At 38.8% G+C, this 25,019-nt stretch overlaps 1 protein-coding gene across 2 annotated transcripts; it reads left to right on the forward strand.

The window, feature by feature from the left end:
- Nucleotides 1-15,620: 15,620 nt before the first annotated feature.
- LOC128377104 (N-lysine methyltransferase KMT5A-like) lies at nucleotides 15,621-18,766 on the forward strand. 2 transcript variants are annotated; one of them, XM_053336992.1, is made up of 5 exons: nucleotides 15,621-15,743; nucleotides 16,386-16,548; nucleotides 16,672-16,864; nucleotides 17,062-17,331; nucleotides 18,691-18,766. In XM_053336992.1, the coding sequence occupies exons 1-5, from the start codon at nucleotides 15,638-15,640 to the stop codon at nucleotides 18,703-18,705; spliced, it is 747 nt and encodes a 248-aa protein (XP_053192967.1). In that variant the 5' UTR covers nucleotides 15,621-15,637; the 3' UTR covers nucleotides 18,706-18,766. The 2 variants fall into 2 exon arrangements, with proteins under 2 accessions (XP_053192967.1, XP_053192968.1); XM_053336993.1 differs by lacking the exon at nucleotides 18,691-18,766 and adding an exon at nucleotides 17,994-18,072.
- The last annotated feature ends 6,253 nt before the right edge of the window (nucleotides 18,767-25,019 follow it).

Genomic DNA, 25,019 nt, shown 5'->3' on the forward strand with positions numbered 1-25,019 from the left:
GTGTGGTTCTAAATATACCTGTGATAAATACAAAATAAACTTTTGGACCTTGTTCCATTTCCCTCCAATTGTAGCAGGTCCACAGACAGAAAGGAAACAACAGGGAAGTGAAGGTACAGTAAAAAAAAGACCCATTACAAGTTTTAACAGTCTTCTCAGTCAGTTATAAATCTTCTCCAACAGTCAAGGTCCTGAAGGCTGAAATCAGGTGTGATCAAATGAGCTAGACATTCATTTTCGAGTTCTCCATAATTATCCCGTGATCTCAAGAAAACAAAAAAAGTTTTCTCACGATAGATTAAATCATTATCTTGAGAAATTTGACTTTTGTTTCCTCAGGATAACAAGTTAAATGAACCTGTTATCATGAGAAAATAAGCTTTCGAAATAATGAAATAATTAACTTGTGATCTCAAGATAACAGTATTCAACAAAAAAAAGAAGCAATCACTGCCGTTATCGGCTTCCATTGTTTTGTTTTGTGATCAAATGTACGTATTTAATTAGATTTTCGGTACTTTAGGTTAATGTAGGTTATGGTATATTATTCTAATGTGGATACAAACAGGGGCGCTCCATCCACCACATGAATATATGTTATTAGTGTCAATACTTACCACAGAAAACCAATATAGACCATATTTTCATAATGGTAGCAACAATGTGTGCTGCTGTTGCCCCAATACCTAATGGATTTTTAAAATAGCTATTTATATCTTCAGTGTGGGGGTTAATGCAGCATGATGTGCATGTGGTTAATGAAGGTGAAAACAATAAACTAACGAATGTGTGAATAAACCTAAACAGCAATATCATAGAGCTATTTTAATCTTTTTAGAAAGACTACTGATCAATCAGCTTGTTAGCTGCAGTCTAAACATACATTCACTTCACATTACTCAACAATTAGCTCGTAACTTCTGTGAATGAGTTCTTGGTGCTGACACAAATAGTGCTGAAGAACAAAAAGTAACAATGACACTGTTGAAAAAAAACATATCACCAACCACCCTCTGTAAACTCTACACCAATTAAGACTTAAAATGTAGTTTCTGGCAAACAAGTCCAGTACCAGAGCCTAGCAGCACATCACAGCAGGTCATCCAGCTCCTGACATCCTAACACTGATCTCTTAATTTGCTGTACAAATTATCTGCACCATCAGTTATGCCATTGCTACTCCTTGCTACACCGACAAACTGACTGTGTGGGCATTAACAGATTGTAACTGCCTCAATTTATCCAGCCTCGTACATAAAGTACATGTGTGACTGTATGGGACACGTGGCAATAAAAAGATTGAACCTTGAACATACAGTAACCGCTGCATAATTCACCTTTACATAACAGCTTACAATGTGTTCATTCAGGTGTGGAAGAAAAAATGTTCTTTCTCAGCCTAGTCTGTAGAATAAATTAAAGTTGACACTGAAGACAATTAACAGCAATAATGTGAGTGTATAGTATGTTCATTTCAGCTTTAAGTATTGCCATCACCCTTCTAACCTAGATAGATCATTCAACACATTCAGTGTTCAGTTCTTCAAGTGTGTATTCAACAGCAGTCAGGTGTCCATATGAACAGTAAAAGAGGTTTTCCTCACTCTAATCATTCTTCCTGTTCATACTGACTATTAAAAGATCTCCTTCAAATGTGTTTTCAATGGAAGTGATGGAGGATTAAATCCACAGTGTGTCCACACAGCGATTTAAAAGTAGATGATCAGCTTCTATTGAGCTTCATCAGTGTGAGTTATTCATATCAAGTGATATCTGACACATTTACAGTCTTTTTAGCATCAAATTCCCTCTTAGTGTTTCCTGTTGAGCTGCTGAAGGACACATCGACATGTAGACCGGATGAGCTGGAAATCAAACTACAGATTTTCCGATTAGTGGACAACTCTCTTTTACCTCTCAAGCAAAAGAATGACTTTGCCACTAAAAAGACTGTAATGTTGACTCATTTGGATGTTGAAGCTTCATATTAACTTCAGGTCAACCTTTAACCTTTTAATAAGGTATAAATTATCACCCAACTCAATTCTGTGTTAGACTTTTTTAGCCAACTTCATTCCAACTTGAAATGATACCTCATTTTTTAGTTAAGGCCAGGTGTCCTCCTGGGTCAAAATTGACCTGAGCATTTTTGCACAGAATGACAACGTGATTGGCGATCAAAATTATTTATGCCAGTTTTAAATATTGTATCATTGTTTAAGATAAATCATGTTTTCCCCTCATTTTTACCCAGCAATGAAAAAGAAGCGAGAATGACAGCAGTCAATTCAAAATATGTTTTGATTGCTGCACATTATATTTGAGTTTTTTAAACAGTGTAATCTTTAATTTGATGTTCCCTGCTAAGTGCATCTTGGAGTGGTAGCTATCTTCTATCTGGAAGTTTTTTCATGTTTCATTTAGAACTAAATATTTTTCTACCCAGTGTTTAATCTTTCTCACTAATGATTTAACCAGGAAAGTTTCATAGAAGAGCTCCACTCACATAACACTATCTATTGGAAAAATTAATAGGATTATTCCTTTTGCTGCCCCAAAAAGCTCTTCCCACCTCACAGCTCAATAGTAAGGGTGTTTCTTTAGACACAGCATGTTAAACCTGGAGGGAGAAAGGCAAAGGGCAACCTTATTTGTTTTTTACAGTTTTAGAACAGCTGGAGGGCTCACTCTCCAGGTCATAAAGGGAAGGTGGAAACTGTTTAGTCATGCCATACAACAGCAGGGTCACTGCTCTAATCTATTTGCCCCTTTGTGTCCTTGAGTGCTCAAGACTTCCAGGTCTTCATTTACTGTCCGAGCATCCGTTTCATGAAAGTAACAGGTGTTCCTAATGTTTTGGTCTCACTTAATAAATATTAATTATATAAGCAAAGCATTTGTATTGTATTTTGACTAGAACATGTAATATGTGATAGAGTGCAGCAGGTGTAAGAGCAAGTTTTTGGGGATTTTTTTTTGCTCTTCCACAGATGAGTAGCGAGATGAGAGTGAGTCACTGTTTTTTGGGAAGCTTTATTACCTTATCTGAGCAACTTTAAGCATTGTCTGTGACCTCAAGTTCCATAAACAACAAACAAAGTGTTCAGTTTACCTTGATCCCCATTAGCTGTCACCAAGGTAACAGCTCACCTGCTGAACTCAAATTGCTTTATGTGTGGACAGAATGACTTGGTGTGAGATGATGTTACAGACAGAGATAATCTAAGTTCACTTTCACCTGTGACTCAACTCTGCAGTTTTACAGCTGATTGATTGGAAATCAATCTGCATCTGTAGCTCCAATCTAGAGCTGGAGTTATGTTTCTCTGTGTGAATGTACAGTACAAATGCTGCAACATTCACATATGCATTTAGGCATTCAATTAATTGCTTTGTCAAGGCAATAGGAAAACTACAATCCTCTTACCTCTCAAAAATCTCTTAACAGGTAACAGTTGCCTACTTTCACTGGACAAAGAGCAATATCAATGCCCCAGAAAGCAGATAGTGTATTTTTTAGGTTTTACACCACTAATTGTTTGGAAAAAAAACTATCACACAATATCATGTCTTGTTTCACCCAAGACATTAAAATAGAACATAGCAATAATTAGTTATGTATTTTATTGAAGAAGACAAGAACTTAATGGAACTGTGGGGTTTGTTGTATTGTTTACCAAACCACATGTCAATATATACGGGTCAAATTTGACCCAGAACAGCCTCAATGGACAACAATTTGTAGCACCTATACAAAAGTATAACATTTTAAAATATGTTCATTCTTGTCCATTTTGGGCCACTTTAGGAAAAGTCATCAAATTTCAAAGTAAAAGACATTTGTGGTGTTTTACAGCTGTTAAATGTCAACAGCTGTAAACAGGGTTAACATTCGTGTGGAGCATGGTAGACTGGGACAAAAATTTCAGCCGGGAATCTCACACCAACCCAGGCCACCACATAGACCACGGGTACTCTATAGGCAGACTACGATCTGGATCCAGACTCAAACACAAATGAATCTGAACGGAGACATATATCTCCCACATATGTAGGCCACTTTTTTAAATAAGCTGCACACAATTAAGTTGTGGTTAAGGTGCTCTCATTTCATCCCCCAATCACAGTAGCGTAGCATCACTACTACAACATGAAACAGACTGAAATCGTTATGGTGTTGAAGATGGACAGAAGTCTAAATCAATGTCTTTGTATTCTTCTGCTTCCAAATCTCTACTATTGAATTTTGAAAGTAACAAATAAGTTTTTCAAATGTCTCTGATGGGAGGGATTTGACTGCATGGCTGATGGGGTGACTGAATCCAGACATGATGGTTTTAAAAAGGATTCTTGGATAATGACCCTGTTTAGCGATAAATTGAGAGAATTAGGTCCTTGCTTTTTTAAATCACGCACTGATAAGTGGACATAAATTCTTTCAAAGACAGACAAGAGAATCAATATGTTTATCTTTTTTTCCATTTTCACTCTGCCTTCTGGCATCTTCTTTTTTAAACGTCTTATCTCTTCATTCAACCATGGCATAGAAGCAGATTTTGATATTGTGTATCTGAAGGGTGCTATGGAATCTAAAATAGTCACGTAAGAGCTATTAAAAACACTGACAAGCTGCTCTGCGTTAAGTCCCTGGTGATGGGCACTAAATAGTGAGTTGGATGCAGTAAAGGCTTGGCAGAACAATGAGACAGAGAGAGAAATTAGGGGGCGAGAGCGAGTCAGTGTGGGGGATTTGCTGGGCAGGGTGTTGTAGGGGAGATTGTCATTTATAGCTAAAAGCAATAATAATACAAATTTAAATCAGTTTTCCAGTACCTCAAGTTCAATTAGGATACAAATGATCAAAGCAAAAGTCCAGTATTATCCAAAGGTGCAAATCAAAAAGCATTCAGAGCTCTAGTTCATATTATATATTTGATAGGTTGCCTGTACATGACGTCCTTTGTGCCAATGTGCACTATCACAATGTGGATGGAGGAGTGACTGAAATTAGTTTGATGCCTCCTGAAAGACAGTATGTGATAGTACCAGAGAGCTTTTATGGTTCTAGTGATAGAATCTTCAACAATTAACATCTCAAGTCACTCTATTTCTAGTATAAATTGTGAGCTTCAGATGTAGATTGTAGTCTACAGCTTACAAACTGGCCAACACATCCTCATAATGAAATGGCCACATAAGTGATTGTACCTACACTTCAGAATGACTCGTAGGAGCGTAATATGCCACTTTCCAAAACGTTTACATCCAGAGTAAAAGGACTGTACTTGTATAATGCTTTTCTAGCCTTTTGACCGCTCAAAAAGCGCTTTTGCACTGCACATCACAATAACCCATTGACACACTGACAGAAGGGGCTACCACACAGGGTGCCAAACTGATCACCAGTAGGAAACTAGCATTCACTCACACACTCTTACACCATTGGGAGCAATCTGGGGTTAAGTATCCTGCCTAAGGACACTTCAACATGTTGACTGGAGGAGCCGGCAGATTGAACCTCAGATCTTATGATTGGTGGACGACTGCTCTACTTCTTAAGCCACAGCTGCCCCTAAGCACAGCTGAGTGCAGATGAGCTGTGTGATTATCCACCTGTACTGATGATAGTGTGGGAAACAGAATGACGGTAACAGGTCTTTGTGGTAAAGGAGAAAAAGTAAGTGGAGTGGCAGCAGGTTATCAGGCTCCAATTGCGGGGGTGACAAATAGGAATGTTTGCACCTGTGAGTTTCGGACGATGGCAGAGCTGGCAGGTGAGGAGAGCTTTCTGGTGGAAGACCACACTCTGTTTCATGAGCAGGAGGCAGAATAGAGGAGAGCACAGGAGAGGTTCAGCCAAAGGAGAGAAAAAGAAGAGCAGAACCAAGCATTTGCACAGCTTTATTAATCTGACAAAAAGAGTGTGTATGGTATTTCTCTATACACATAGTTTTAGTCATGAATCTACCAGCCTGTTCTCATTCCCTGGGAATTTAATACCAATGCTTTATCAAACCTTTAGGTGTCAGACACCAAGGTACAAAGCACCCTTTAGCAATTGTACTTGATGCACTGGGTTTTCAACTAACTCCAATTTAAATCCATCCATGTCATTTGATGCCATGAGACCAATGACATCTACTTAAGGTGACAGTTTTCTTTATTCAGTTTTGAGCCCCTTTCCTTTACCCCCTTGCCACCATTAGCCAAAGTCTCACAGTTTGTAAATTACCACTGCTACTGGTCTAGCTCCAAATATCCAGAACTACTTCACACATGCATAAATGAAACCCAGTCAAACATGTAGGAGAATACACTGAACCCTGCCAAGGTGCAATGCATCCTTTTTACTCAAAACTGACACCTACAGGTCAACCACAGTATTAATTTAACACTATAACCAGAAAATCAATATCAGCAAAGAAGCAACATTTCTCTGTGTAACATTCCAGAACAACATGACCTGGACAAACACATCACTGACGTGGAACAAAGGCCAAACAACAGACTCAATCATCTCGAAGCCCTCAGTGGAAAACATGTGGCATTACCATCTACAGTCATCAAAGTCTATCTGTCATACATCCAACCACTCTTGGAATACTTTGTCCCTGCTTGGATCGCAATTTCTAACAACCAGCTACAACAATACAGAACAAAGCACTGAAGCTGGCACACAGACTCCCATTCTACATCAGCAGTCATTACATACACACCATAACAAGCATACAAACTGTAAGGCAAAGACATCAAGCAATAGCACTGACATATTTGAGGACAGTAACAAACAAACTTTCCCTCCAGAAAAATATAAAAGGAAGCACAACTGACAGTTGAGAACCCTGTCGTTCATTCTACACCTGGACGAACCGAATCACTGAACCAAGATATAGAGAATACTATTCCACCACTGCTGCTTAACAAACAAGGTTTTGTTTGTGTGATTTGTGTTTTCTCTAATGTCTCAGCTTACGTACTCCAATACCAATCACATACTCAAAGACCAATAAGACACCAATAAGACCACCAGCTATGGATAAAAGAGCATAATCTCTGAGTCATCCCTCCAGGCTCATGATCTTCTAGCCTAGTCTTGTCCAACATCATTTCTCCTCAGCAAACAGCAAGTTTACCCACTACCCAGTATCCGCTTTAAAACCGCTTCATGTGCAGGTTCCAAACAGCTGTCATTATACACCAGTGATGGTGGGATCACTTTCAGTATTCCGATGTCATGCTCCACCACAAGGAGAACAAGTCGGAGGTCATGATCAATGACACCGACTCCACTGCTTCCTGCTTTATCCTGGCACCAAGCCTGAGAAAGGCAATGGCTATTTTCATATCCTTTACAAAAAAGATGTCTATTTTGGGTGGCAAGGTTTATATTTACAGTTGCCATCTTGGTGGTTCATTTTGGCATTAATGTTGTAGTTAAAATACTCTCTGTTTTTTGTGACTTATTTACATTGATTATAGAGAGACACCCAGGATTAAAGTGATTATTATGCATGTTCTTGTTCACCTTACATCATGGTTAGTTAAAAGGTTCAATTTGTAAGAATTAGCCACCTGATCCACCACAAAACCCCACTGGAAATAGGGTAAAGCTTATCAATATGCTACAGAGACATTAGGGCCAGCAGTAAATTGCAAAAGAGTCAGAAAACCGGTTGCACCACAGATATAAGTTACATAACATAACTCTAAGAAACTACATAGTTTACACATACACATGCCCCTAGGCACAATGCCAAATGGCTAATGGCAGCTTCCCTTTTCACATTCATACAGTCCCTTGTTCCACTGTGAAAATGATGTGTAATGCAGCTTTAAATGTGCCTCAGTTCAAACTTTAGTTGCTCATGTTATTGTCTTATCTACCTGTTTTTTTAAGCTGCTGTGGTAACTACTGAACCAAAGTTTGTTTTCAAACTTCCTTTTTTTAACCGTCCTTCTCTGTCTCCTTCCTTCCAGGAGGACGGACAAATTGGGCACATTTAATGCTGTAAATGTATGTATTGCCTATTTCTTTTGTCACTTTGACAGTTTCTGTGAGTTTGTAATGTCCTGTTGCCATTAGCCAGGAGGTGCTGGGGAACAATTACCATAAATGTTAACCTCTAAAGTTAAACTGATTCTAGATTTGCAGTGTTTGCATCTCAGTGAATCTGAGAGTTGCAGAAATATATGAAACTTTGTCTGAGACTGATTGGTATTCTCTCCAGCACACAGTGAAACACATATAACCTGCATAGTCCTATATATACACACCATACCTCAGGTGGTTGGTTCAAAGTTTGCAGACAGAGAGACCACAAAGATAAAAATAGATTTCCAAAAACTGAACCTTTGGCCACTTTTATCTCTCTTAGGTCCTGCAGCTGAGTTATATGGTTTTGATAACATTCCAATACACTTTGTTGAAACTGCATACACTTTTAAACACCTGACATTTCTGTAAGGTGATAGTTTGTCATTTAAAGGTCAGTTTGTTAAAAAGGAGAAAACTGGAACTTTTGTGAAGTATCATTCTCATGTTATAATGAGCCATTAACAATAAGCAGCTTCGGCCTGGTGCACATTATGAACTGTGTTTATCATGGCTCCTCATGGTTTATCACTTGTTCCTATGTTTAAACCCATTACTGAAAAAAGAAGTCCACTATCCTATAGGAATTATTAATGTTAGGCAAGTCTGCAATGCCAATGTTCAGTATCATACTATACAGTGATGTAGGTCAGGCATGTAGGATGCCAGACAATTAATGTTCCCTTCTTTTGTTACTGTTACAATCTTTACCTAATGTGTTTTAGATGCCTTACTGTAACCCTAACTTAACCTTAAATATCTGTCTCACAGTGAGTTTAGAAATTTCAACTTGGAATTGTAAGTTCTGCCTCTACATTGATGCTGTTGGTTTAAATCCTTTAGGAAGAATGTGGCAGATATCCCCTTGATATGATTAACTCAGACTGCTGAAACGTCAGATAAGCTTCACATCGGTTTTTAAATGCATTTTTGCACTTAATGAGTGTGTCGACACACTGTGGATTTTGTCCTTCATCACTTCCATTGAAAGCACATTTGAAGGAGATCGTTTAATAGTCAGTATGAACAGGAGAAATGATTACGGCAAGAAAAACCTCTTCCACTGTTCACACCTGTTTGAAGACAGGTTTCAACAAATGTGAACCTGTCCTTTAAGAAATGGGACTCACTGGACACAGAAGTCAAAATTGAAGCAACAGAAGCTAAAATACAAAAACCTTTTACCTCCATGATGGGTGAAAACCTGAACTACAAAATTACTGCAATTCAACACAGTAAAAAAAGTCATTAGACCATCCTTGACCTTATAATTACCAGCATCAAATGTTATGGCCTTGGCTTGCAACACAGTCTTCTTGTAAAGATGTGTTTTAAAGTCCAAGCTGACCCTGATGACATCATCAGGGTTAGTTTCTCATATTAGCCAGAGCTCCTCCAGACCGACAGAGGACATAACCTTTATATGTAAAATCAATGTTCAAGTTTCCCCTTTAACAATCTGTAGATGCAGTAAATCCAGTAGCAGTACTATATCTATAGAGTGTGTTCTTCAACAGCAGATTCCATTATATCGTTCTTCATGAGAGAATAAAGGCAAGGCTACAACTTATGCTCTCATGACTCCCAGTTCTATACCAGGACAGGCTCCATGTAGAGCACCATCAACATAAACCTTCATAAAAATCATCAAGTATATCAAAGCATTCTCTTTCATCAGAATGTTTTACACCAACTGTACAACCCATGGTGAATCCTTAACTTCAAAAATGTGCAAATCTCTGACAAAGCATTGCTTTCCCTCATAATCACATCATAATAAGGCCTAGAAAACTGGAAGTGCTACTATTAAAAGTGTTTTTATTGTCAAATCATTTGCATGGTTTAAAGAATGACTCCCTTCATTTAGCAGTAATAAACTTTTATGAAGGATATGAAGTGGATCTCAACCACATTAATAGCAATAATGATAGCAGTTATGATGTGTCTGTGAAAAAGGACAGGGAGAAGACATATAAATTTAATGCTTTTTCAGTTAATGTACCTTTCCTGGAGCGGTCCTTATCTGCAGCTGAATGTTGTTTCGCTACAAAAAATATCACAAGTCACAACTTACTGTTTGCTCAATGAAACCATAGTTTAAAAATATCTTTGAGTCACCTCAGCAGTCAGAGGAATTGAAATAATCCTCTTGGATGTGACCTTGACTGCATTTTACTGCACACATTACAATGGACTGTGTTACATTTATGACTCTGAGAAGAAGCAGTGTGATGTGTCAGGTGGCATGGTGGGGGGTTGGGAGGGGCTTTATCAGAAAACATTATCTGCTCATATCTGAATAATTTGTGCTTAAAAATATGGAAGGCAAAACAACTTTGTCAGTGTATATGGACCTTTAATTGAAATGAATGGATGATCATCTTATGAGCCTACTGTCCATCCATGGTATGCACACTAAAGATAAAATTAACAAGCAACAATTCTAAAAGACTCCAACTGAGTGGAACCACAGTGAATATAGTGAAGTGTTTCATTAGAGGTGTGACACTATGTGTATTTGTCCTAAACCATCACATTATAGACATTGTGTACATGCAGCGATACAAAGAACATGTACCATGACCTAAACAATTACTGTCAAAGTTAGTCATAGTTTAATAATCCATTTAGTTTAGTGAGTGGAACAATGTGTTAGAGGGCATAAAGGTGTACAGACCGGTTGTTGCAGTGAGGTAAGATGACATTCTGGGCATGTATTCTGTGTTTTATCAGCTGCCAATCACTGTTAAGAATAGGAACATTAATCCACATTAAATGCCTTGCTTCTTTACAATCAAAGAAATAAGTAAAGATCAAACCAACCAACAACACTTTAAGTTAAACAGAATATAAAACAGACCTTAAAACTTATTTTATGTTAAACAATATACCAAATAAACGGAGGGCATCATATACATAGAGAATAACCAACTGTTTCCATGACAGAACAGCTATTCATATGGTAAAATGTACATTGAAGAGAACAACCAAAGTTAGAATGCACAGCCTTCCCAATCTCCATAAGTACTGGGAAGGTTGAGCGACAGTAACTTGGGCAAGGGGCAAGGAAAATGACTCAATTTCATCCAGCAAATGTAAAATTGATTTTTGCCTTCTTCTGACCCTTTCTGTCTATTTGATTTAATATTGGCATCAAACTCAGGGTAAGGTAGTGCACTTCTTCCTTGTCATTTGGATGGTAGTTCTTGGATAATGTCAAGCAGCCATTGCTCCACTCTGTCCAGTATCTGTACCCACTATACTGGAGGTTGTCACCCTTCTATACTACCCTGATGATTTGCAAAAATGTGCTGTGATGGAAAGTTCCTGGGTATCCTGGTAGCCTGCTCCGACTCACATGGTTTGGAAGATGATCCTCTTTCCTCCGGAACCACTGATTCAGAAGATCCAATTTCCTCATCAACACCTTGTTGTCCACTGAGGACTGGAGAGTCTCTGGATGAAGTGCTTGGTTGCTTTTGAGCTAAAATGTTGATTATGATTAATACTAACATACACACAGAGAGACAGAGGGGGGTTATGATTAACCATAATTTAGTATTGCAATTCGTAAAGAAGATGTAGTGTCTGGATTGCCCTTGTGCCCTCCTTTGATAATTTGAGACGGCCGTCTTTGTCCTTTGGTTTGTGAAACTTGGGGGCATCTCTTGATGTCCTGATGGATTTGAACACACATGTTGTGCTTAGGTCAAAGGTGAAAAGTCAGGTCAGGGTCTGTCTTTTTCTGAATTGATCAGTTGTTTAGAAGGTGTTTGTTTTACCTATTATTATATTACACTTCAAAGACAATAACCCTTCCTGACTGGAGAAAAGGCAGCAGGAAGGATGTCACATGGGTGTATTCCACTTCTGTGTGTCTGCCACTGACTCACTTGGCAGGATCTCATGTTTGTTGCAGACAAGTGCATCTCTGAGACACTTCCATCATAATCGTTAAGTCATCTGCTGAAAATAAACAAAAAAGTGTGAACATGCATAATTAAAATTCCTCGACCCCTTTATTTTTTTTTTGCTACGGGACAGTTATTTTGGAGCCTTGCTTTCAGCTACAGTCTCGGTGAGCAGACTGTAGCAGACTCAGTACACCTGATGTGTGAGGGCATAGAAACAGTGATAATGGACACTTACCACCCAAGCCAAAGGTGGAAACATAAAGGAGAATTGCACAGAAGGTTTTGGGAGAAATGTAACTTCCTAAATTGCCTCAGGGAAAAGGTGCAGATCCAGACACCACCTCTTTCCGGCAGCCATTCTCAATTGTTCTTCTTGCTCTTGTTGCAGAGTACCAATTCTGGCTGATCCAAGCTGGTGACTTCAAGAGGACCTGTGTGACCTGGAACATTGGATGGAGGTTGGATCCCTTCACTTGCCACCAAATCGCCCTTTGCCCAGTGCAACACAGATGTTGTGATGTACCATAGTGGTGCTTTCCCACTGAATCTAATCAGTTCATATCCTGGCCCCAACCTCAAAAAATATAATCAATCAATCAATCTAAACCAAACTCTTCTAATAAGATATTCAACTATCAGTTGTCTGAGGCACGAATGCTGGTTGAGAATTTCTTTGGCATCCTGGAATCAAGGTAGACGGTATTCTACCACAGAATTAAGCTGTGAACTACCATGGTGGACACACTTGTTATGGCTGCTTGTGTCCTCCATAACTTCTTTCTGACACCAAGTGACTCACAAAGACTGTTAGATGAGGGACAGCAGATGGGGGTGCAAATGCATACTGTCAGGAACATGGGCTCAAGGGCTGCTTTTGATGTAAGGGACATATTTTGTACATATTTTAACTGCCCACATGGCAGTGTGTCATGGCAGGTATCAGCATGATAGAACAGGTGGAATGTATTGGCACAAAGGTTGGTGACTCCTCTAAATGTGTGAATAGAAATGTAAATATGTAGAGTTTTTTTCATTCTGTAATAATTGTTCCCTGTTGGCAACAGTGTTTCCATGTCATGTCTTGTGTTGTATTATCATAGTAATTACTTCTTGTGTTTGCTACATGTAAACAAACTGGCAGTTAGAGGGAAAGTATATCTTAGTGATATGTTGTGAAATTATGGCTTAACTGAGGGGCCACAAATAAGTTATGTACATGGCATTCACAGGACAACACACTCTGAACGGACATCTCATTATTTGATAGTCTACGTGTGCTTGTCTCCATATCACGTTTCATTTATTAGGGTTTGACGAGGTCAGGCACAACAACATAAAGACACAGTGTTTTATTTGAATCCTGAAACGCAATCAATCAGTATACAAAACTGAATTTAGGAGCATAGATTAAATTAAATAGGTCATTTGTTAAACTATTTCATACCATAGGGAATGCAGGAATATATTTTGTTTACTTGATTACAAATGTTACTAGACAAGCCAGCTTAGAAAGTGATATCTAACCAACATTTATATAATGTATATTGTAAGCCTTTTCTAATCAAGCTAAAGCCATGCGATCCGTACACACCTGTCTGACCGCTAAGTAGGCTAGCCGCTGAAATAATAACATCTTTCCATCATAAAGTTACTCACATGTTGCTTCAAACACTGCTGTAATTCTTCCTTGGGTCCTACAACATTATATGTTTTCTAAACCAACCCCCCCCCCCTTTTATTGCATTTGCTGTAAAACAGGTGTGTGTGTGTGTGTGTGTGTGTGTGTGTGTGTGTGTGTGTGTGTGTGTGTGTGTGTTTGTGTTTGTGTTTGTGTGTGTCCAAGCAAACCTTGCTTTGATTACAGCCTGCATGAAAAAATGAGAGGCAGCTGAAGTCACAGCTGGAGCTGGTTAGCTATTGCAGAAAAATCGAGAAAGACCAGGAAGATTTTTCACAAACGTTTGTGTGTTTGTGTTTGTGTTTGTGTTTGTGTTTGTGTGTGTGTGTGTGTGTGTGTGTGTGTGTGTTGGTATAGCTGGTATAGACGGACCTTTGACCTGAATACGTACCGACATTATGAGGACATTTGGGATTAGGCGGACCATGCCAATGTCCTCATAAAACAAAAACAAAAAAAGAGTGAATTTACATTTGTTAGTGTCTAAATAACAGATATTCTCATTTTCTTTGAAAGTCCTTCTTTACCACTTGACCTGACTTTCAGTGTATCCCAGTGTATAACACAGTGACCCCATCTGTTGTGCCTGAATTGCAGTTTGATACACATTTTTGATACACCGGATTCAGATTTGGCGGGCTTCTTCGTGATTGGCTGGTTACAGGTTTGGGCGGACCCCTCCCCTACTCTGAGCTCCAAGCCCCGCCCACACCTCGGCTCTTTAATTTTTACATGTGTTTAATGGAGGATGCTGCTGCTGGGCCCCGCTGGAGGAACGAACGGACAGGTAAGCTGATATATTTTATTAATAACTTAGTGTGTCTGATTTAATTAAGGTAAAGTCAAGCTAGTTTTATCTGGTTATGTAAACGGGCCATTTTACACTGATTTAGATGCTTTATAGTCATTTGATTTTTATTTTTTTTATTACGGCTACCAAGTGGTAGAGAGCTAGTTGCAGTTGGCTTCGCTCCGGAAAGACGTTTGTCTGTCAGAAAAGGTAATATTTGTGAGATATTACAGCGTGTTTTGTGTACTTTCTGCTACAGTTGCACGTCTGCTTGTTCTTTCGGGTTGCACCGAGGCACCGCGCCCTCGTTAAGCCTTAATTAGAGGCACCTGTTGCGCCATGTTGACTTGTGCTTGACTCATGCTCACAGTGGAGGAGTGTTAGTTACTCAGGTTCATATACAGTGAAGAAATAGGCGTTGCATGGACTGGACATTTAACCATCTCCGTGTTTTGGGGCTGTGGCTGACGCTGCTGAGCGACGTGATATTATAAGTACCGTGATTAAATGGCAAAATCGGCTGCACCATTCCTCGACCTAGATCTCCCAGTTAAGATGTGAAGCTGCATCAGAGATCCCAGGTTGAAGGAGAAAAAAAGTGAGAAAGAAAGAAATCTCAGTGAGATATTTTGGTGTATTTTTGTGTCCTTTCAGCCACAGTAATGGCGTGTATATGTATACAAACAAAGGGTTAAAGGTACTTTTTTTCCAGGCCATGTCTTTGCTTCTTTTTAATGATTAACAAAGACAATGAAGCATCCAGAAGGTTCATTTTAGCTGGATTAGTTGCAGAAACTTCTATCTTGTTGTCAAAACAACTTGTATCATTGAGGCACTGGGATACAGGATGAAGTTCATTCTGAATGTAGTTCAGCTCAGCAATACATAAGTAAATGTAATCCTTATACTGTTAATATGTTGTGCATATGCAGACTCCTGTTATATTCTGTGGTGAAAAGGTGTGAGATTTGCACATCAAATTAACCTTTGAATATGATAACAAATTGTATTAAGTGTTTAGTTTTAGCAGTGTTACAGTGGTGAGTACAGCATCTGGCTTCTGTCCACATGATTCAAGAAGATTACCATGGTTATTCCTCAAATGAGCATCATAATCATGACTGTCTTTTCTTTAATACAGGTTTTTTGATTTTTCAAGAAACATGAATAGAAGAAGACGTATCAATCCAAAGGATGATGCCAGATATTATGTCAGCACTGGAAAGGACAAACCAGGATTTGATGTAAAACACATAAGTGTTTTCAAAGGTTAGTGAGTGTAAAGCTCTGAATATTTAATCATGATTAAAGTGGAAATAAAGCAGCCAATCACATAAGAGTAATTCACTTAATGGAATTCCACTGCACCTAACAATTTGGAGTATGACAAATGTAAACATGTGTAAAGCAGAAGTTCGGTTATATGTTTTGTCACAGGGCTGCCATCTTGCATAATGATAAACTGTGATGTCACTGGGTTGGTTTGCTCCCTTGGTAGAAACGGTGAAAGATAGCAAAAGATGGAGATGAAAAAACATAGTGAAAGATACAGACATGAAGGATAGAGTCTGTGAATTATTGAGACAGTGACACACAAATGTGAAAAATAGTGAAAGAGAATAACATTGAAAAGACAAATGTGAGAAAATGGAGGCTACCTTTTCATGATTGTACCAAGGCAGCAAACCAACCCTGTGATATCACAGGTTATCATACTGCAAGATGGTGGTGCCTTCATGACAAAACATAAAACTGAACTTCTTTCAACTAAATCTTCTTTCTTTTATATATTTATATTGGGCATTTTAATGTACTTATTTACTGTGGATATCCACCAAGTGAATTATGTTAAAACCTTTTAAACTTTAAACATGGCATCTTACTTACACGTTACACATATTTGTGAATTAGGTCGTGGGATCTTCACTACTGCCCCATTCGAAAAAGGGGACTTCCTACTAGAGTACCAAGGTCAACTCATTACCCATCAGGAATGTGAGAGGAGGCAGAGGATCTACCATGACAGCCTTAAGGACTTCATGTTCAAGTTCCGTTTTGATGGAAAACTCTGGTGGTGGGTATTGTCGAATCAGAATTAAATGACACATTGATTATGGTTTGCTGAACATATATTAACGGAAGGTGTTTAAGTCAGACTAAATCACATTGCAAAACTATAAATGATTTTCAATTACAGTGTTGATGCGGCTAAAGAGGACGGGACCTTGGGCAGACTGGCCAACGATGACCATGTAAACCCGAATGCAAAGATGAAGTACATTATGGTTGAAGGAAAGCCCCATCTGTGCTTGTTTGCAAAACATAGTATAAGCCCTGGAGAGGAGATCACATATGATTATGGTGATTCAGACTGGCCATGGAGATATAAGGTAGCTGAAGTTTTCCTTTTGTGATATTAATGTCTCAAACTCCTGTGTTGCTAAATCATAGCAATACAATTCTATGAGAGCGTGAAGACACACTGGAAAAGCTAACAATTTGTCCCATGACTGGTCAGAGGTCATGTTTTTCCCACCTTTCTTATGGTATTACATAGGAAACATCTTATAACTTTTTTTTTCTGTAGGATGATGCTGCAGGGACCCATGGCAGTGAAATGGTGGACAAGCCCCATGACACTAAGATGGCAGCAGGGACCCATGACACTGAGAGGGTGGACAAGCCCCATGACACTAAGATGGCAGCAGGGACCCATGACACTGAGAGGGTGGACAAGCCCCATGACACTAAGATGGCAGCAGGGACCCATGACACTGAGATGGTGAACAAGCCCCATGACACTGAGATGGCTGCAGGGTCATGTCCAGATCCAAGGAATCCCAGCAGGGTTGGAAAGGTAAATGAAATCCTATGTTCTGCTTTATGATTTGTGTGGTAAAATATAAAGTAACCCAATATTGTCAATTGGTGTAGTGTGTGTGTGACCTGAACATATGGTTTATGTGGACATTGGTTTACAGAGACCTTCTTGTCAAGTGCTTCTCTTAGTGTAAGTCAGTATCTGATCAGTGTGTGTGACCAGAACATATAATTTACGTGGACAGTGGTTTACAGAGACCTTCTTGTCAAGTGTTTCTCTAGTGTAAGTCAGTATCAGATCAGTGTGTGTGACCTGAACATATGGTTTATGTGGACAGTGGTTTACAGAGACCTTCTTGTCAAGTGCTTCTCTAGTGTAAGTCAGTATCAGATCAGTGTGTGTGACCTGAACATATGGTTTATGTGGACAGTGGTTTACAGAGACCTTCTTGTCAAGTGCTTCTCTAGTGTAAGTCAGTATCAGATCAGTGTGTGTAACCTGAACATATGGTTTATGTGGACAATGGTTTACAGAGACCTTCTTGTCAAGTGCTTCTCTTAGTGTAAGTCGGTATCAGATCTCTGTGTGTGACCTGAACATGATTGATATAATTTATATGGGCAGTGGTATATATGACCAATAACTCATGTCAACTTCTTGCCCACAGTGTAAAAATCATCACCTTGTGCTCACAACAGTAGCCACCCTGGATAAGTGCATTCAGTGTGTGGGACCTGTATCATCGTTGAAGTGGTTAGGCTATGAATGCAAAGGTGAGACAAGTGAATTAAGTGTATAACTATTAGAAGTAGATGTGTATACAGATTTTAAAAGGGGCACATAGCTAAAATTAAAGCAGCCCCATTTAAATATAAAAAATGTACATGTATAAAAGAGTCTTTCTCAATAGAAATAAGAAAACACGATTATGTCCTAAGTATGTTGAGCTTGTTTCATAGTACAGGCTGCTGGACTGACACTTCCTGACTCCAGTTAGCTTCTGTCATGTCTTCACTCCGAGGCATTTTCCTTACTTGAAGCCCTGGTATTCTACTATTTGGTGCAGGCATATGATCATTTTAGATGTTGTGTGTATATAGTGCTGTTAATCTTTGTTTTTATACTGATGGTTGGATATGTATATTTAAAGTACTACAGTGATGATTGTACAATTGAACATTTTTGGAACCATTGAACAAACACAAAACATTATGACCTTTTAGAGAGAAGGGATTGCATTGCTTTGAGTGAAATGTACGTGTGCATTGGTTTTATGTGTAATGTATGTGTTGTATTCCAGTGTATGATTAACTCTTCTTCAAAGTAACACCTATGAAACATTATTTTTTTATTTAATTTGTGCTATTTGTGACTTTTACTAACACCATTTCCTAGATGAAATCGCAGTAAGTGACACTGAGGCCAAGGACAGTGAGAGTGATTCTGATGCCACTGGCACAGCATTCCCAGAGTGTGAAACTAGTAAGGCTGTGGGCGCTGCAACAGGCTCTACAGCCACGGAGCAGGTCCATGATGCTGCAGATTTTGGTAAGTTATTTCCCTTTACAGTTGTTTGTTTGTTGATAGAATGTATTTTTCCATTAAAAAAATCTTTTGGCAAATTATGTGTTTTGCAGAAGCAGTGTCATCAGTGACCTCCACCGTGAATGAGACTTTCCCTCTCTCTGAAGGTAAGTTTGATTGTAACGCATCTTTACACTTAAAATGATGCAGTTACAGTATATTGTATGATGTGAATATATAGGGGTGCCCCAGCAGTTAGTTACAGTTTTTCAAAATTGCTTAGACACATTTCTTGAATCCTTCCACCCTTTTCTCAAAACTGTAAACACAAAACCTAATTTTCAAACTACATTCATTAAACCTCTGATCCTTCTTGCAAAATCAAACAATGTCTCAAAACACTACTGAGCATTCATTAAACATCAGAAAATGGAAAACAGTGTTCAGGACATGTAACTCCAGAAAAAAATGGTTATTGTTTATAATACATTAAATACATTTTGTGTTTTCCAAAAAAAATATTCACACCTTAGTAACACAGTTGAGATATTACATACTGTAAGTACTGCAAGAATTACAGTATTGACTGTCTGCTGATTCAGTATTTGCATACCGTAAAAATCCAGTACTGCAAAAGGCCAAAGTACAAACACAAAATCTAATTGAAAAGCACATTATATTATGCTGTAAATGTAACTGCAAAATCAAAGTCAACAAGTGATTCATTCAGCCTCAGCATCACGTCTTTGTGCTGGGTCAGGACATTGCCTACATCACAGGTAACGGAGGAAAAACCCTCTGGTGTGTCTGATCCAGCCTTGGCAAGACTCTACACCTGTCACCACCGGCCAATCCCATGGCCTGCAGGAGATTCTCCCTTTTATAGGGTTTCAGTGATATACCTTCCACCGCCATGCAGAGAAAAACTCTTCTGTTGGGGTGAGGAAAGGGGAGTACAGTATGATGGAAAGCAAACATTCATGAACCACTCTGGTATCACCCTTCAACTCACCCATGCCTCCTGTGCACACTGAACTGATTTATATTTATATTATTTATTTATATATATTTATCACATCATGAGCAACAAGTGTGTAAGCTATGATATCTGTGCTGTAATTGTGTTTACAGTTTTTCTGTATTGCTAAAACACTAAACTCCATTCTCTGAACCAAATGCAATTATTGAATCAATCACTCTTTTGGCAAAACCATGAACAATTTTCACCTGGTTAGACACAATCTGCAGATCTTATTTACTGTTTTTCTAAACACATTCTCACTCACTAAAACACATGTTGCACTTGTGATGCATAATGGTAGCCACAGGTGGCAGAAGTTAAACACAGTTACAGCACAGATATCATAGCTTACACACAAAGACTCAAAACTCTTCACACTTGTTGCTCATGATGTGATGAAACCAATATAAGCCAGTTCAGAGTGCACAGACAGCATGGGTGAGTTGAAGGGTGATACAAGAGTGGTTCAACATCAACCAGCAATTCATAAATGTTTGCCTTCCACCATACTCCCCTTTCCTCAGCCCAATAGAATAAAGTTTTTCTCTGCATGGCTGGAAGGTATATGACCAAACACCCTATAGAAGGGAGAATCTCCTTTCCGTGGCTGGATTAGACACACCAGAGGGTTTTTCCCTGCTGTCTGTGATGTAGATGAAGTCCTCTGTCCTGACCCAGCACAAAGACGTGATGCTTAGGCCAAATTAATCACTTGTTGACTTTGATTTTGCAGTTACATTTACAGTGTAATGTGCTTTTCATTTAGATGCTTGTCTTTGTTCTTTGGCCTTATGCAAGTGCTGAATGCACAGACCGTCAATACTGTAATTCTTGCAGTACTTACATTATGCATTATCTAAATTTAAATATCTTAACTGTGTTACTGAGTTATGAATATTTTTTTTGGAAAACACAAAATGCATCTACTGCATGATGAACAAAACATTCTGGAGCTACATGTCCTGAACACTGTTTTCCATTTTCTGATACAGTGTTTAATGAATCCTCAATAGTGTTGTAATTTTGACTGGTGTGTGTATCATCTGAAAACATTGTTTGTTTGATTTTGAACACAGATAAAACTGTTTATGGTTTACCAAAAGAGTGATCAATTCAATAAGTGGGTTCAGATTACTGAGCATTTGGTTCACAGTAATACATACACCACATAACCAGTACATCCTTTATGGCATGTCACAACTGTCTCTCCGTTTCCTGTCTCTCTGCACCTTCATTGAGTTAGGGTTAGATTTAGATTTAATATGATAATTATTAGCAAACTGCACCACTTCTCTACAAAAAATGATCGGTGCAAAACATTTTGGCACTTCAGATGTTTAGATTCTTATTCATCACTCACTACCATCAGAAGTGTCTGATTCCCAAATGTACTCTGTTGCAAGATAAACAGCCAGAGTTAAAGCATCATTCAGTCAGTCTGGGATTCTACTAACAGACAGAAGACACCGAGACAGCCTAAACCTGTGGTAACTTCTCCAACCTACCTGCCAAATGCCTGGAAAGCTGTGTGCAGCTGTACCAACCTGTGTTGACTGTTCCTTGTGTTGGGTCAAGAAAACAATGACAAACTATTGATGCATTACTTTTAAGAACATTCTCGCTGTACTTTCAATGCCTCTTGACTCCTTCAGACCGTCTGCAGCAAATATTAAATTTCATCAAAGTTGGACAAATTTAGTTGGTTGAAATCAAATCAGGTGAACAGTCAACTGAAAATTGAGTATTCAAGAATGTTCATTACAGGAATCTGTTCATTAGTTGAACTCAAGTTTTGATTGAGCCAACCGGCCAACACATTGTGTTGTATGTGTGATATTTTTTCTTTTACTCTATCTTCATATCTTCTAGGACAAGATGCTGGTCAAGAACATGAGTCCAGAAGAGTGCCAAAGAAAGTGTGGTCTAAGGCTGAGGTTGCTGCAGTAATGCAGCATTTCAGATGTCACATTTGTAAAGGAAAACTGGCCACCAAAAACGAATGTAGTCATTGCAAGCTGGTAGAAGGCCCTGCATTAGCACAAAGAACAGTGCAAAATATACGGGACTTTGTCAGAAACAGAGGAATAGCTGGAAAAAGACAGTCACAGAAACAGAAGCTATAAATCCACAGGGTTCAATTGTGTATGTGGTTGTTTGGTTAAGTTGATGCCCATATATATTTTGTAATGCCACCTGTTCAACATGGGTAGTTACAAGTTAGAACATTTTAGCAGTAAAGCTAATGTGAGTTATGTGACAGGCTGCCGTCTGACCGTTAGTTGCCTGTGGGTTTATCGCTTTTTTCTGCATTTCTTGCAGTGACAATCATGTGACGTTTGTTTTAGTTTGTTTTATTGTATTTATGTTCTAGATTAAGTGCAATTATTTTGACATGATGTTTATTTAGATATTTTATTTATATATATATGCAGTATTTCATATAAAAGAGCACTTTATTAACATTAAAATGACTGTTCTGTTAATGCTGTGTGCTGTCAGGTTTGTGTATTTATGTTAATGAGGACTCATTTAAAATGTGACATCATTGCCCTTTAAAGTCCTGATAATGTTTTTTGTGTCCTCATAAGTCACAAAAGAGAATTGTCTGCATAAACCACAATAACTATCAGGGTGATGTGTATGGAGTTGTGTAGCGTGTATCTGAACTCTGAAGTGAGCTGAATTTTTTTCAGATTTTTTAGAGTGGTTCAGTCTAACTCCCAAAGCTCTAGGACCTCGGGAAAGGGTAGCCCATCTAAACCACCACCGGGCGGGTCTGGAGAAAATGGCCCTCTAAACCTTATAAACCCGTATGTGTGTGTGTGTGTGTGTGTGTGTGTGTGTGTGTGTGTGTGTGCACATATCTATCTAGAACCCATTTCAGTCAACCTGCATTATGGGGACATTTCTGTGTTGTGAGGATATTTTTGGCTGGTCATCACAACTTGCAATTTGAGGGTTAAGACTTGTTTTTCAGGTTCAGGTTGGAGTTTGGTTTCGGTTCAGTTTAGGATAAGGGTTGAATTTAGGCATTTAGTTGTGATATATCAATAAGCAAAATCACCAATAATTGAGAAAACAAGCCATCAGAAAGAATACAATCAGAGCAATGTCACATAATGAGAAGACAATAAAGATAAAAGTTTAATAATTACAATGAGAAAACCCTAAAATATATTATAAATTGAAGTAAACCTGTGCAGTTTGAAATAACAGAGAGCCCAAGTGGCAGAATTTAGTACTATATATATTCAGTGCCTTGTTATTGTCGAAAAAAATAGACTTCACGCATAAATGAATGCTTCAGGTCACAATTTGCCCATGCAACGCAACTGAAACGCAAGCCTTCAGAGAGCAGGTGCAGTCAGCTGCATGGATTACATTGAAAGCATATCTGCTGCATGTGATGTGCGAGTGAAAAATGTATTTGACACACTTGCTGTCTAGACACGGTGTGAACTCGATGTAGAAGAACTTAAAGTGCCACAGAAAGTCACTAGATGTTCCAACTGACTCCCACTAAATCCCCTCAACTCCTCTCTAGAAATACTGTCAGTCTTTTTTTTTTCAACAAGTCATTATGGTCTCAATCACTAAATATGTGTGCTGGTGGTGGTTATTTTTGGAAATGATTGCTCTATTAACATAATTTGAAGACCTATGTTGGCTCAGATGTCTGTAAAGTGGGCATTGATTGACAGTTGTGACTGACAGTTGGCTCGACTGCCAATCTCCTTAGATCTGGGAATTGCATTGAGTCAGACTATTGACTAATACTTCATTAAGTTTAATGTTATTTGATTGTAATACCTGCTGAGTTAGCACAATTTAGCTTCACTGCAATGCTCTGTGTTCCAAACAAGGGTGGTGTTAGCATGGGTCCAAGGTAGCAGGATGTGTTTCCAGCACATGGAAGGAAACCCTAACCCTAACCCTAACCATCCTTATCTGGACGGCCCTGGCTGCAGGTCATACTTAAAACAATTTAAGACCACATTGAATACAGAAACAGAAAAGATAACCATAAGCTGCAACTAAGGACTTCAGACCACCTCCAATGCAAACCAAAGGTTGATGTCACACCTCGCTACCTTCATCTTTACAGTTCATGCTCCTGATCCATAGGAGCTAAAGCTCAGTATATCTTGGCCTCTGCTGCATCATTGCTTCTCTTGTCTCTTATGAGTCTCTAAACTCGCGAAGTGCAATTCTAACTTGCTGGACCGTGCCTTTAAGTGTCTTTTTCAATCAATCAGTCACTGATGAGTAGTCATACTGCCTACCATTTCCACAATGAGGCTTCTGAACAGATCAGTGATAATGGAAAATTGAGCAGCCACTGAGCTCTCTGTCCCTCCTTCATTTGCAAATGGCTGTGTCACTTTAGGCAGCTGCTGATAAGAAAGCTTGTTAATGACAGGATCCGTACCTGTAGCTTTTAGCTGAACCTGCAGTACTAACTCTCCTGCTGGGCAGCTTCACTGAATCATGTGCAGTGGGTCCTGCTTCTCTTCTTTCCTACAGATAATACGTCGCTATCATCATTTCAACCTCCTCGATTATCTTTAATGATGTCTGCGGGATCTGGATGAAAATGTTTTTTAGTGCTGGCAAATCTGTCTTTTTAACACAAAAAAGCAGTTCAAAGAGAGGGGAGGGTGTTCAGGAAAAGGTACAGCTAAAAATACCAGTAGTAGTAAAAATTCAAGTTGCTTGTGGCTGTCTTCTCTGCACACTCACTGAAAATACCTCATTTCACAGGAGAAAGAGGGGAATTGGGGGGTTATAATCTTGCCTCAGCAAGTCCTGCCATAACCTCCATCATTCTAACACTTACAGAAGTCTCAAACTAGACAAAGAAATCCAATAGTGGAATCCATAAATGAATAAAGGAGCACATCCTTCTCCGCAGGACTGATGGATTGTTACAAAACACAACCCAAAAATATCTCTCGCACCTATGACAAGCCAGTTTCTGCCTGAACCAGAAAGCCCATCTAATCCTCCTCTATGCTGAATCAACCATTTTAATGAACTCATTGCATTACTAGCATAATGTTGTGCAGATGGCGGTAATGGATTTGAGTGATGAATTTTGAGTCCAGCGTGTTGCCAATCACTCTTAAGTAGCACATTAGACTCTGTGACAAATGCACACTTTGTAGTCAAAAAAAGGATC

This window comes from Scomber japonicus, chromosome 17, assembly GCF_027409825.1.
Source record: "Scomber japonicus isolate fScoJap1 chromosome 17, fScoJap1.pri, whole genome shotgun sequence".
Classification (NCBI taxonomy): domain Eukaryota; kingdom Metazoa; phylum Chordata; class Actinopteri; order Scombriformes; family Scombridae; genus Scomber; species Scomber japonicus.